Source organism: Saccostrea cucullata, unplaced genomic scaffold (assembly GCF_032062105.1).
Source record: "Saccostrea cucullata isolate Sc308-1 unplaced genomic scaffold, CSIRO_AGI_Scuc_v1 ctg5686, whole genome shotgun sequence".
NCBI lineage: Eukaryota > Metazoa > Mollusca > Bivalvia > Ostreida > Ostreidae > Saccostrea > Saccostrea cuccullata.
The window spans coordinates 1-15,941 of record NW_026925214.1 but is presented as its reverse complement, the minus strand read 5'-3'; the positions used below and the strand labels follow the sequence as shown (position 1 = coordinate 15,941).

At 33.3% G+C, this 15,941-nt stretch overlaps 1 protein-coding gene across 1 annotated transcript; it reads left to right on the top strand.

The window, feature by feature from the left end:
- Positions 1–351: 351 nt before the first annotated feature.
- On the top strand, positions 352–15,265 carry LOC134268379 (uncharacterized). The gene is made up of 4 exons (XM_062750630.1): positions 352–488; positions 13,572–13,700; positions 14,876–14,894; positions 15,147–15,265. The coding sequence occupies exons 1-4, from the start codon at positions 392–394 to the stop codon at positions 15,223–15,225; spliced, it is 324 nt and encodes a 107-aa protein (XP_062606614.1). The 5' UTR covers positions 352–391; the 3' UTR covers positions 15,226–15,265.
- The last annotated feature ends 676 nt before the right edge of the window (positions 15,266–15,941 follow it).

Below are 15,941 nucleotides of genomic sequence, written 5' to 3'. Positions count from 1 at the left end.
TACATATTTTTAAAGACATACAATTTTACAGACTGATCATTTATCTCTTTGGCTTGTTGATGTTTTCATTATTTCAGTTTTATTTACAAAGAACATTACTAAATAGGGCATTAACTACCTACAAATTTTACCTATGATAGCAGAGGGCCAGCAAGCAGACATTTCTTTACAAAAAAATTAAAATGTATTGCCAAATTTAAGAGCTTTCATATCAACGCATAAAGCGAAACTGTTATATCTGTTTTTGGTTACAGGAATATTCATTATATTGTACCGAGTCTGACTAAAGCACACAAAAGACAAAAACTTTACAAAAAATTATATGGAATACAAAAAACATTTTACAGAATGTCCCCCTGGATTTTTTGGAATAAACTGTCTGGGGAATTGTATGACTTACTGTGGAGGAAACAGATCATGTGACCCCGTTACTGGTGTGTGTCATGATAGATGCATAGAAGGACTCAATGGAGCTCTATGTAATGAAGGTATATGTTGGATGAAAGGAGTGTTATACACATATTTTTTTTAAATTCCTGAGTAAAAGTATTAAAAATAGTCTTAAAAACGGAAAATCACAATGCAATTGCCCAAAAAGTGTATTTGAAGTGGAGAAATGTAATGATTAAACTAAATATTGTAAAATGACCTATTGAAATTAAAAAAAGGTTACAAAAGCGCTTGTTTCTTTGGTTTCTTTCGTAAAATTGAGAGAAAAATATGTTAATCTAATATTATACTGTGGTTTATGTGTTGTTATGGGTCAGAATTACCCGAAATGCCAGCAAAGATCAATAACACAATTTAAACTTTTAACAATAATTTATTTACAGTAATATATAATAAATATATCAAACATAAAGTACAAACTTAGCAAGAATCTAAAAACACATACATCAGAGTGTCCGTTTCTGCACACAATGTCCCAGTGAAAATATATATCCCAGTTATATCTCAATAGTGCTTATACGACAAAGTATATCTATGCATCGAATTGACAGGGTATTTATACAGTAATATAAATCTAGAATATTCTAGAAATTGTTAAAACATGATATTACTGGAACAATCTGGACATACACAAAATTTAAGAATGTTCTAGATAAAATGACCAAACATGTTGACCACTCTGGAATGTTCAAGAAACTTAATGTTACTAATTATATACATAATGAAACAATACACATCTCACAACACCTCCCCCCTTAAAAAGTTTGAATGTCAATGAAAAACTTAAATTGTAAAACATGTACATTAATACAAAATCTAGTATGTTTACGATACTCTTGACAAGGCGTCTGCAATAACATTGTCTTTGCCTTTGATATGCTTAATTGTTATGTTGTATTCTTGTAACAACAAACTCCATCTAGTCAGTCTTTGATTCTTGTTTGACAATTTATGCAAAAATGTCAGGGGGTTGTGATCAGTATACACAAGAATTGGATGCAAAGTAACATTCAAATAAACATCAAAATGCTGTAAAGCTAACAACAAAGCAAGGCATTCCTTTTCAATGGTGGAATACTTTTGTTGACATTTTGTAAGTTTCTTTGAAAAATAAGAAACAACTCTATCTACCTTATCACTATGTTCTTGAAACAAAGCTGCCCCGATTCCAACATCACTAGCGTCAACAATAAGCTTAAATTGCTTAGAAAAATCTGGAGTTGACAGAACTGGGTTGCTCATAAGTACAGATTTGATTTTATGAAAGGATGTTTCACAATCCTTTGTCCATTCAAAGTTAACCCTCTTTTGTAAAAGATTTGTAAGTGGACTAACTACTGAGGAAAAATTTGGACAACATTTTCTGTAAAACCCAGCCATGCCCAAAAACCTCATTAACTCTTTCTTGTTTGTAGGAATCGGGAACTTTGCAATAGCTTCCACTTTAGCCATAATGGGTGTAACATAACCTTGACCTACTTTATGACCTTAATACTCTACATAGGCATGACAAAATTCGCTCTTCTCAAGGTTCACAGTTAAATTTGCTTTAGCTAAAATGTCAAATAAAGCACGCATGATTCGGAGATGTTCATCCCATGTGTTGCTGTATATGACGACATCATCAATGTAGGCCTCGCATCCCTCAAGATCATGGAGAAGGGAGTGAATCATCCTTTGGAATGTAGCCGGTGCGTTTTTCATGCCAAAAGGCATTACTTTACACTGGTAAAGTCCTGGTGTAGCAAAAGCAGATATTTCTTTTGCTCTTTCTGTTAACGGTACTTGCCAGTAGCCTTTCAACAGGTCAAATTTACTGACAAATTTCGCATTTCCAATGTTGTCAATACAGTCATCGATTCTAGGTATTGGATATGAATCAGTTTTGGTAACAGAATTCACCTTTCTAAAGTCTGTACATAATCGGTAAGAACCGTCCTGTTTTGGTACAAGAATACACGGTGAGCTCCAATCACTTTTACTAGGTTCAACAATGTCATTGTCCAACATGTACTGCACTTCCCTTCTTAGGTACTGCAATTTTATTGGATTCAGACGGTACGGATGTTGTTTGATAGGCAGAGCATCGCCAACTATAACATCATGACAAGCTGCATTAGTTTTCTTTGGAACATCCGAGAAGATTTGATGATACTCATTCATCAAGTTTTTAACTTGTTCTTTTTGGTGAATGTTCAAATGTCCAAGTTTGGCATCAAAATCAGCCAAAATTTCTGAGTTTTTCAAACGAACACTCTGATTACAATCTTTCTCATTCATTTCTACACTCGTATCACTTTCAATATAATTTTGAACAGTCTTAGCATTGGCTAAAGTGGAAACTGGTTTTACAGAATTTCGGTCACACCTTTCAAAATACTCTTTTAACATGTTAATGTGAAAACCCGTTTCTCTTTACGTCGACCTGGTGTCTTAACTACATAGTTTACATCACTGATCTTGCTTTCAGTTTCATAAGGGCCATAAAATCTGGCCTGTAAAGGATGACCAGGAATAGGTAAAAATACAAGAACCTTATCACCTGGCTTAAACACCCTATTTCTGGCATCTTTGTCATACCACATTTTCATTTTCATCTGAGAATTCTTCAAATTTTCTTGTGCTAATTTACAAGCATTGTAAAGTTTTTCTTTGAAATCAGACACATAATCTAAAAGATTAAGATCACTAGTCTCAGTCAGCCACTTTTCCTTCAACAATTTCAAAGGACCTCTAACTGTATGTCCGAACACCAATTCAAAAGGACTGAACCCAAGAGACTCCTGGACTGTTTCTCTTGCAGCAAAATAGCACAAGATGAACCCCTTCGTCCCAGTCTTTTTCATATTTTTAACAATAGGTCTTCAGCATTGTTTTTAGGGTTTGATGAAAACGTTCTAACGCTCCCTGGGACTCAGGATGATAAGCAGTTGATCTATATTGCCTTATACCCAACTCATGCATGACTTGCTGGAACAACCCCGACATAAAATTTGAGCCTTGATCCGACTGAATTGCCTTGGGTGCTCCTACAAAACTGAAAAACTTGGTTAGGGCCTTAACTATGCTCTTTGCCTTTATATTCCTTAGAGGTATGGCTTCAGGAAATCGAGTGGATGTACACATAATGGTAAGTAAATACTGGTTTCCAGATCTGGTCCTAGGCAAAGGTCCTACACAATCCACTAATACTCGACTAAACGGTTCTTCAAAAGCTGGAATGGGTTGGAGAGGAGCAGATGGTATCTTCTGATTTGGTTTACCTACCATCTGACAGACATGGCATGACTTGCAAAACTTTGAAACATCCTTTCTTAGCTTAGGCCAATAAAAATGACTCAAAATCCTATTATAAGTCTTATTGATACCTAAATGACCAGCCATAGGTGTATCGTGAGCTAAACTCATGACATCTCGACGATAAGCAGCTGGGACCACTATCTGGTGAACAACACGCCACACTTCATCTGGAGAAGCATCAGGTGGTCGCCATTTTCGCATAAGGATGCCATCTTTCATATAGAAGCATTCTCCAATTTTAGTAGCCTCTTCTGGTGGAAGTGCCAACTTACTAAGTTGAATGATATCTGGGTCTTTATGTTGTTCAGAGAGTAAACGTTCTCGGCTGAGGATGTCCTTGCTTTGGCTAACTAGTGGATGCAACTCATCATACTCACCACCAAATTTTGGTAAAAATTCTTTCTTCTCTTGCTTCTTGATATTGTGTGGTTCCATGCTTGTTTGAGTGCCATCAAGGTCAGATAAGAAAGTGTCATTCAAATCAATATCAACAGAGGAATTCGTCTCGTCAAAGGCTTGAGTATGGTCTGCCTCCATTTCTCGTCTTCTGGCCATCGCTCTAGTAACAGCACATGCTGGATAAATGTAATCATCTTCATCATTATACATGACATCTGGAGTGATCTTCTCACAAACTATAGGATCTGGTACAACTTTTCCGCCAGCTAGATCGTTGCCTAACAACAAAGAAATACCTGGAACGGGAAGAGTAGGTCGAACACCTACGATAACAGGTCCAGTAACTAAATCTGACTTCAAACTAATTCTATGCAGGGGAACATCAATGACGCCTAGCTCCACACCCTGTAATAAAACTGACCCACCAGTAGAAGTCTGCTCAGACAAAGGAAGCACGCCCTCTAACAATAACGTCTGTGCAGCACCAGTATCTCTCAAAATCTGGACAGGTTTTATTTCGCTAGAGTCACCGAGTGAAACAAATCCCTGAGACATAAAGGGCTTATAATCCTCCATAGAATCAATAGAACTGGACTGTGAACCCTGGACATCAGGAGTGTCAGAACAAATCGAAACTAAGGCTTCTCTATCACCTCTAACTGCCGCACAAGCATGTGGTTGAGTTTTATCAAAATCATTTTTTCTCTTAAGTTTAAAGCATTCACTGATCAGATGACCCTTTTTCTTACAATAACTACAAGTAGGAAGCGACCCCATTCCAGACGATCCTTCAACACATCCTGGACCGGACTTAAAACCACCTTGGGATGGAGACTGGGAATTTGTGAAAGACTGAGACCCTGAACCACTCTTTTTATATGTGTCTGAATTGGTAGAATTACTGCTAGTCTGAGATCTTGAAACAAAATTCTTTTTATGAGACAGAGCATAAGTATCAGATATGACTGCTGCCTCTTCAAGAGTTTTCACATTCTTATCTTCTAAATGTGTTTTCAAATCTTGAGGAACACATTCCTTAAACTCTTCTACCAGGATGACTTGTCGCAAATTAGCAAAAGTTTTATCAAGTTTCTTAGATCTAAACCAGTGATCGAATAAATCTTCTTTCTCTCGTGAAAATTCAACAAATGTTTGATTATCAAACTTTCTATACTTTCTGAACTTTTGTCTATACGCTTCAGGTACTAATTCATATGCTTTTAATATTGCTGCTTTGACCTTCTCATAGTCTGAACTCTCAACTACCCCTAGTGCAGAGTATACCTCAGCCGCTTTTCCAGCCAGTACACTTTGTAACATTGTTGACCAAACATTTCGTGGCCATTTAAGATTCTCTGCGACCTTTTCAAATTGGGGAAAATATTTGTCTACAGATTTTTCTTGAAATTTTGGAACTAATCTGATATTTTTTGCTGCGTCAAATTCAGTTTTGACAACTGACGGTTCTGGTTGGTTTTGTAATTTTAATTTCTCTAATTCAAAGTTCATTGCACGCTCTCTTTCTCGCTCTTCTCTTTCTGCTGCTAATTTGTCTAATTCAAATTTTCGTTCACGCTCTCGTTCTTCTCTTTCTAATTTTTCTCTTTCTAATCGCATTTTTTCTAATTCTACTTGAAACTGATATTCTGCCATTTTATAAGAGCCTAACTCTGATTTAACTGTATATTCTGGAAGATCGTATTTTTCAAAGACGTTTTCTTCTACTAGTTTGTTTGCAACCTTAATTCTAATGTCTTGCTTTCTCTGAGAGGATTTAACATCTAACCCAAAATGCAAACCTAATGCGATCAAGTCATCCTTTTTTAACGTATCAAAAAACCTGAACACTTGGTGAACTAAGAAAGTCTGTGACCGAAAACACCATGTTGATTTCTGCTGGCTTATAATCAAATTTACGGTTCAATAAACAAAATTCTGACAATAAACTGCAAAAGTGCAAGAAATTCTTTATCCCGGACGAGCCCCCAATTCTGTTATGGGTCAGAATTACTCGAAATGCCAGCAAAGATCAATAACACAATTTAAACTTAACAATAATTTATTTACAGTAATATATAATAAATATATTAGCAAGAATCTAAAAATACATACATCAGAGTGTCCGTTTCTGCACATAATGTCCCAGTGAAAATATATATCCCAGTTATATCTCAATAGTGCTTATACGACAAAGTATATCTATGCATCGAATTGACAGGGTATTTATCAGGTCTGGACGATTTCTAAATATGGAAGTCAAGAACGATAACCGAAAGTTGCTATAAATGTACAGCAAGTACACGTAATTATTTTTCTGTCCAATCAGACAACAGCATTTTTACACACCCCAAAACATATTTTAAAAGAAAAAAAGATAACACGTGCTTTTGTTTTTTTCCTCAAAAAGATTTTTTTAACAAAAAATCTGTAGAAGTAAGATGAAAACTTTTGAAGGATAAGGTATTCCCTACATTTTTACCGTGAACAACCTTTTCAATTTTATCTCGGTAAAGAAAAAAAATAATGCACGATAGAATGTAATCGTTTACAGAGGTATAGATCGCACCAGCAAGTTTTTATCAAGTTCAATTATAACATTTACCAGAATTTATTATATGATGGTAAATATAATTTTGCTTAGCCGTCCGATTTTCATCGATAATACTAAAAATTCCATGTGTATAGATCAACTAACACAAGTGTTTATCGTATGGACTATACACATATAGTTTTGAATTATCACGGGTTTCATGAGCGCCGAATACTTAGCTATGCAGACTTTAAATGGGCATAAGGAAAGGCGTATAACGTGGAGAAAAGAGAATCCTGTAATTATACATAAATGCATTTTATACCAATATCTTACCTCCCATATCAGAAACTGCATGGACTACTAGTATTTTGTAATAAACACTCAAAAATAATAAAGACTGATATCTTTTCGATAAGATTTTTATGTCAGGGTCTAAAAAACTGAAAATTTACCGTATTTATATCAATTTTTTAACGTAAGTTAAACTTTTGGGATTGCTACCTCCAAGAGACAGATTTTTTCATCCCACTTAGAATGTATTCTAAGCTTTCAAGTCGTGTTTGTTCACGGTAGAATTGTCATAAATATCATATTATTCCCAAATGCGCATAAAGTTTACAAAAAGTTTGTTCTAAAAAAATCTTTTGAGCAAAAAACTTAAAAACCACGTGTTTTATTTATTTTCTCATGGGTTTGTTTAAATGCTGTTATCTGATTGGTCAGAAGGATTAGTGCCTTGTTTATTCTGTGTATTTATAGCAATTCACGGTTATCGTTCTTGACTTCCTTATTTAGAAATCGTCCAGACCTGTTGAAGTGGTAAAATTTTCCATTTGGATGAAACGTTCTGAGTCATGTTTTGAACGTCAATTATAACATAACGACACGCCCATTTCTTTAGAAACGAGAAAGAAATATTCGTCGTAATGTTTTAGGACACCCCACTTTCTGCGACAAGCAACATAAGTTACACTAAAATGAAGATTTTTAAATAAGAAAGAATTATATATGAAGTTCCCGCTTATTTTAAACAAGAATTGCAACGAATTTGTACATAATTATGATTTTATCATGTTTTTTTGGAGTTAGCATAACACATGTATCAGTCGAACACGTGCTTACTCGATGTTTATGTAGACCGTCAATTTCATTGGCTATTATATTTATGAAATACCTGTTCTACAGGTATTCGATTGAATCATTTGACCGATTTTTCCTTTCTAAAGAAATGGGCGTGTCTAAAGATAGCTCAAAACGTTCCATCTAAACAGAAAATTTTACAACTTCAACAGGTCTGGACGATTTCTAAATATGGAAGTCAAGAACGATAACCTCAAGCTGCTATAAATATATTTCCTAAACATCAGATGGTTTTCTGTCCAATCAGAAAACAGGATTGTGACACACCTATGAAAAACCGTAAACAAAGACCGCATGTACACGTGGATTTTCGTTTTTCGTGAAAAAGATTTTTTTGATACATTTTTTGGAAATCAAATTAGATATATTGGTTACAAGAGATATTTACTACATTTCTACCGTGAACAAGCGATTATTTTCAGACATTTTACGACACATTGACTACTTCAAAACTTAAAAAAATCAATCGACATTTCCCGTTTTCTAAGGAAATGAAATAATCTCATTTAAGATATAATTTCATTAAAAACTCTTGTTTATCTAATCCTCCACATATATATACTCTATACATTTCATTATAATATCTTTTTGATAACCATGTGCAGAGAAACGTTTAAGCTGAAAATTTAAACTCCACCGGTTATGCGAAAGAGAATCGCATAAAATACATGAAGTTTTCATGCGTCCATCTAGCTTCTAGTCAATAGAAAGCAAAATGGCTGGACTTCTTGTGTTGTTGGCGTTTCTTATGTTTCCTGGATTAGGAAAGTTTGAAACCAGCTGCTCTTGCACTATGCACGAGAAATGAGCAGCAGGCAAAGGACCTGTCAGGCTAAAGGGCATAAAAAATATCCCAAAGCAGGCACTTGATGTCTTCAATTCACTTTCGGTAACACGTATACAACGTATACGAGAAAGGAAATTTTGTGACCTTTGTATCGAAACAGCTGCTAATCTAACGTCAGACCAGACGCGAGTATTAGGATTACATCAAGTGAGTCTCTCTCTCTCTCTCTCATTTTGTGCATACAAGAATAATTTAATGGTTGAAAAGAATGAATATTTTAAAATCATTTTTAAAAAAAGATATCGAAGAAGAGGAAGAATACAGAGGATAATGCAGCAATCAACCCTAAGAAACCTTGCATAGAGGAAGATAGACTTCCTGGTTAGTGTCTACATGTATCACGATGCACTATTAGAATAACAATAAAGCACGATTTTCTATTTCACTTCTCCAATTTTTTCTTATGAGTAAATTTATCATTGCACATAAAGTGAATAAGAAGGTAAATGTGCATAAGCTTGGTATAATGTCTATCATGAAAATATATGTTGAGAAAGTTACATCAAACAACAAATATAGATCTATGTATTCTTTGACACTGTGGTATATATATAATAGCTCATAATATTGGAATACTGGCAAAAAAGTTTCATTATAAAAGAGGATTTTCAAAGAAAAATATAAATACCATTTTTTAAAGTTAATTCTGCTTCATAGGAATATAAAAACAGGTCAGTCAATAATGGAGCACAGTTAGTGCCCGTCGCAATTCCACCAGTTTGGTCTGTGTTTGGCTCTTGAACACGACTCTAAATAAAGGATTCATTTTACATTGATCAAATAGATAACTAAAATACAAACTTTTAACTTTGAAACATTTTTTCTCTTTTTTCTTCTGGTATGTTAAAAATGTTCAGTTTACAAAGATCTATTGCGGATTGGTCCAGTAAAGGCAGAGGTATAATTATGAATGCAAAACCAACACACCCCCACCCCACCCCCCAACATACACACTTTTTCTCTTCACATTGGACAACATCACATCACTTTTGTACTCATCAGCATATAACTTTTCGAAATTTATGACATGAGAAGTGATGATATTGTATTACAATTTGTAGTAAATTTGATTACAGAAACTGAATTAAGAGAGGACTGTAGTGGTGTCTTCAATTCGTTTGACGATGAGGATGCTGAAATGGCAGTCAAAATTGATGAAAAAAGCCTTCTTCAAAAAGTCATGGACAAAGGGATTAATTTTGCACTAAAAATTATATCTATGTTTAAAAATTTGTTAAATCACAAGAACAGAGAGATAGAACTGAAAGATACTGAAATAACGCTGCTCAAAAGAGAAAATGCAAGTTTAAAAAATGAGATACAAAACCTACTTAATACTAGTCATCATTCATTTACGCTTGATACAGAGGAAAATCGAGTTGAAACTGCAATACAATTAGGTATCATTGAAAACATGAATCTTTTAAACTCCTCTCTATTTACGCCAGATTTTTCATTCGAGTATTTGAAAAATATTAATCCAAGAAACACTATTGAAAATCAAAATAAAGTGATGAGTACGTTTATTCAATATCTAACAGAAAATAAACAATTCCCTCAAAATGATAATGTTAAACTGTTAAAAAATGCTGTAATTGGAGAATGTATTGCTGGCTCTAGAAATAACAAATATGTTTCTCCACTTTGTGCACTTGCGGCTTCTGTAAATTATGGCACAACCGGAAGTAAAGTGAGCATTAACACCATGAATCAGTTGATTCCATCTGGAAGCTATGATCATTTAACGTCTTGGCTATTTGAGCTTCATGCTCATGAAAATTATAGTCAACAAAATTCACACTCAAAAACATCTTCACTTTTTTATGCTTTTGATAACAACCAACGACTTCTAAGATCCTGGCTTTCAAGAAATTTCAACAAACAAGTTGTACAAATTATGACAAACGTAGTAAAAGTTAGTGTAAAAGATGATAACCTTCTCCAGTTTGATCGTAAATACCACCCGAGTCATTGGAGATTATTTCAGAATCTATCGGAGGCAAATGCTGATTTTCCCTTTGATGTAGATAAAGAAGTTGTAAGGAACACTTATATAGATTTTGTGAATGTATATTTCTCTGAAATACTTCCACATCTAACTATAAATGGCTCACTGAATACAATTGACAAGAAAATTAAAGAAAATTTAGCTTCTGTCGACACAATTAAATGTCCGATTTGTGGAAAGTTGTGGAAAAAAAGAAAAGTTACGTGTGATATTTGTAAAATTAATATGCGTGCATTTAAGAAGAGCAATTTAAATGAAAGTAATCAAGAAAAACCAAATTTGACTGAAAATTCACAGAATCTAAAATTTCATTTCTATGAACCATCTAAAAACCCTGAAAATAAAACATCAACTTTTGAAAAAAATTACGGAGAACAGCGTTCCGAAAAAAAAGTGTGTATTACGTGAATTAGATTCCCTGGATATTGGTCTTATTTCACCTATTTTTGTAAATCCTGGCAGTAAAGAATCTATAAAATTAGTGTTAAACCATATTGGCAAAGACGCAGGAATTTCTACATACGGCACTGGTGATCAGCAGTGGTGTTTTATTGTTTGTGACGGTTCACCGATGACCCTCCTTTGGCAAATAATATTTGAAGATCCCGAAATGTATGGGTGGGATATTCCGATAACAGGGTTGGGACATGAAGAAATGAACATGACTAAAGGTGTGGCAGAAGTCTTATGGGAAGTCATATATAAAATTTTTTTAAAATCTCAGGGTTACGTATCTCCAAAAACACAGCAGTTCATGAAAAGTTGCGCTAACCATCACCTTTCATTTGACAACCTCGATAAATTCAGAGAAGCTCTTTGGTTGGAATTATTAAGACCCTTTGTGAAACAATCTGAAAACGAAAAATCTCCCATTCATTATGATAATTTTATAAATTGGATTGAATCTCAAAATGATAAATTTCTGTCCTTTTTCGTAAACACAGTTATGCCCTACATCGATGTTGTTTTTATGTTTCGGCAAGGTGTTAGATTTAATAATTCAAATTTTAATTCAAACAGCACGATCCGTTTTTTCAGAGGTCTGGTTTGCCAGAAGACACACAAAATATCAAATTATCATCTTGTTTGAACAAATTCAAAGAATGTTATTGCCACCAGCTATTAATAATTTTTAAAAGCACATGAATCATTTTCGAAAAGCTGCAGAAGAGATGCCCACCAAGGTTTAGATTTTTTATTGGAGGAGTATAACAAATCTGTAAAAAATTGGATTTCGGGCACTGCCTCATTTGACAAATGGGAGAAGGTTATCATCAATGTTGATCACTTGTCGGAATTAAAGTCTGTTTTTCAATCTTTTAGTAACTTAAATCATAATTCAGGTCCTAAAATACTACCCCCTTTCCAAGAAGAGCGGGATGCATTTCGTTTAATTATCAGATCCCGCAATTTCTTATTTGGAAATAATAATAAAATTTTGTCTTCCGATAAATCTGCATCCAACATGCAACTTTCACAATCATTTTATGACATCGGTATTTCTTCCATCGAACGCAGGAAAAACTTGACTGAAACCATCAAAAAGATCGGTTATCCACATCACAGGAAATATGAATCCGTCAAAAAAATTCCATTGACAGAAAACGAATCAGCTTATCTGAATTCCGATGAAAAGAAAACTAAAAATGAAATTCGAAACGAAATTGAATCCTTGTTATCTAATTCCATTATTTTAGAAAGTGAAAGGTCTTCTTTTCAACTCCAATATTCAAAAATTAAAAACGGTACGAAAGAACTTTTACTTCTTCTCCTTCATTCCATTCGTGTCGAATATGCATCGTTTGAAGCCGAGACAATGGAGGAGGAAGTACATTAAATACTATCAGAACTTACATACGAAGATACTCCCACCGACGAAATAATTAAATTGATTTTGTGTGTGTGCAAAAATGTACTTGCGCACAAATGTTTGCATTTCTCTTTATCACGCGGTCATTTTTTTATTTGTTAAGATTCGTATTCAAGATACTACATGATTGTATTATAAATTCATAATACATGCTTATAATTGGTGATATTGTTTCTTCATAGCAATTCACTGGTGTTGATGTACATTTTCTGACAAAATAAAGAAAGAAATGCTTTTTTTTTATTTTATCTGTTGGAAAAAAAGTATTAATAAACTAGAATTAAACAACATGCATTCCATACATATGTCTTTGCAATACCAATTTATGATGCTGTCATTATGCTGTAAAATGTCTGAAAATAATCGCTTGTTCACGGTAAAAATGTAGTAAATATCTCTTTTAACCAATACATTTAATTTGATTTCCAAAAAAATTTATCAAAAAAATCTTTTTCACGAAAAAAGAAAATCCACGTGTACTTGCGCTCTTTGTTTACGGTTTTTAATAGGTGTGTCACAATCCTGTTTTCTGATTGGACAGAAAACCATCTGATGTGTTTAGGAAATATATTTATAGCAACTTGCGGTTATCGTTCTTGACTTCCATATTTAGAAATCGTCCAGACCTGTTTATACAGTAATATAAATCTAGAATATTCTAGAAATTGTTAAAACATGATATTACTGGAACAATCTGGACATACACAAAATTTAAGAATGTTCTAGATAAAATGACCAAACATGTTGACCACTCTGGAATGTTCAAGAAACTTAATGTTACTAATTATATACATAATGAAACAATACACATCTCTCAACAGTGTTTCTTAATATGAAGGTTCACTTTCACATACATATTTAAATTTTATCATTTAAATGCATAATGGCACTTTGTTTTCACTTGTTTTAGCTTTAGTTGTTCAGTTGTTAAATTCGTATTTTTTAGTTGTTCATAATTCATTAAAGTAAAAAAGAAATTAAATTTAAAACTCTAATGAACTCTAATGAAAAATAAAAATTTCAGAAAAACCCATCTCCAGTCCTCCTACATGTAACAGTGACAAAACGAGCATTATTATTGGAGTTATTATCTCTGTTGTCATTGTTGTCATCGGAAGTGCAATCAATTTCATACTGTGGAAGAGGAACCAATGTGAGTATAAAGATTTTAGGTTTACTTTGTTGTATTGATTGGCTGATTGATATATAACTATTGTTTAATGCCGAGTCGTCACTATTTCAGCTATATTTCGACCATTAGATTTCATGACCCTTTCTCTCTAACATACATTATTATGCTTCCTGTCAGTTTGTCTCTATATAACCCATATCCTACTATTCTCGCATAGTGGTCTAAGGATTTATATAGCGTAAACATACTAAGCCGAAATAGTGCACGGCTTTATTTACTGAATAAAATTCATCGCACACGCTGGGAATCGAACTGACGACCATGAGATTGTCAGTCCGATGCCTTATCGATTACGCCACAGAGACGATCACTGATTGGGAGAATTTTATTAAATATATAATCTTAATTTATACAATTGACACAAGAAGGAGAAAATAGACAACTATTATTTGAAAACAGTTATATTATTCTAAGGAACCTTAGATTAATGTGTACAACAAAGTTTTAAAACTAATTACATACAGATCGTTAGATGAACTTATTTCATAGGGTCATTAAAACGCTTTTTTATATGACGCTTGATTGAAGGATGTAAAAGAAATTTATCAATGGGAATCGACGTCTGCAAACAAATAAGTGTTACACAAAACAGAAAATAAAGATGAGTTGCTTTGGGACAGAAAATCCCGACTTATTTAGAAATAATACTAGTAACCAAAATAACTAAGAATGCAACCAATTTTAGCATGAAGATTTTGAATGAGTTCTTGTAAGTGCGCTGTATTAGCACCGATATTTTCAGGAAAAAGTCAGATGGATTGCCGCATAAATAATTACAACAGTCAGCATAATAATAACAATAGTGTTGCATTATGCATGTACTATGCCTAAATAGTAGGCAGGGTTTGACACATAGTGCACTCGCCTCCGGCTTGTGCACCATGTGTCAATCCCTGCCTACTATTTAGGCATAGTACATGCATAATGCAACACTACTATATAAACATATTTATCCCATTATCTTTCAAAAGTTTTAACGTTATTTCTTTTTATTATATTCCTCATAGTTTTCGAGGTACACTGTATATATCAACCTGTACTCAAGTCTATTATTATATATTATAAGTTTTAACATGCAAATTTCAATATTTTTTCTGGGTAAATAAATTTAACAAAGACAATTCTTTTAATTTCAGCAATAATTGCAGTGAAATGGTGAGATTCGCTCCTTTTTGAAATTGTGATAATTGTTATATCCGGGCACCTGATTCCATATCTGGACAATTTTTCAGATGACTTGATATAAGTCCTGAGGGCACAAATTGTATTGTTTTTGTAATTATATAACATCGAAATTTAATCTTAAGCTTCATCATCTTGTAATTGAGAAATAATTAACACCGTTTTTTTTTTTTTTATCGGAAAGTGTCAACTTCATAAATATTGTATGATGTATTTCTTCTTCAGTGATCTTAAATCAAGTGCAGATCAAAAGGATGTTGACTTCACAGGTAAAAACATCCCATATTACCTCATTTACTTCTAATCAAATAACATGAACACTTTCAATTCCTAACAACTTAGAAAACAAGTATCTTTATATCTCTAAAATTTACATTTATTACCTAATTTCTTCAAACATTATCTAGTTCTTCAGTTGTAAAAATTCTTTAATAGATGATTTTTTTGCTACTTGGAAGCTTAGAGTACTAATTTTCTTTCATTTATTTGTATTAAAATTCAAATCATTTCACAACTCTTTTTGTTGATCAAAAACTGGTAAATAGAATGGAATTTTTCTTACACTTTATATAATACCGTATATAACAAAGGTCCATTACTACACTAGTCTAAATTTGCATCAATTCATTAAAAGTTTTAACTTTACTTCTTTTAAACACGTCATCAGTTGTATTATAATAATATTTGCAACTTCAAAGATTTTTGCTTTGAATTCTTCATTTCAAAGATAATCTTTTATAATTTTTTAAATTATTTTTTCTTTATTTTTCATTCTCACTCAAGACAATGAAATATTAAATAATCACTATCACTTTAATTAGTTTACCTGGGCCAAAGGCCCAAGTGAGCTTTTTGATCAAAATTTGTCCTTTGTCTGTCGTCGTCGTTGTTGGCATCGTTGTAGTACACGGTTCACATTTTCATCTTCTTCTCAAGACCTACTGGGCCAATTTCAACCATACGTGCTACAAAGTATCCTTGGATGACGGGCATTCAAGTGTGTTCAAATTAAGGGTCAGG

Excerpts from the sequence above, each read along its gene's own strand:
- LOC134268379 (XM_062750630.1), top strand. The coding sequence starts at position 392 with ATGACTTACTGTGGAGGAAACAGATCATGTGACCCCGTTACTGGTGTG. Across the intron at positions 489-13,571 it reads TGGAGCTCTATGTAATGAAG|AAAAACCCATCTCCAGTCCT; the intron begins GTATATGTTGGA and ends TAAAAATTTCAG.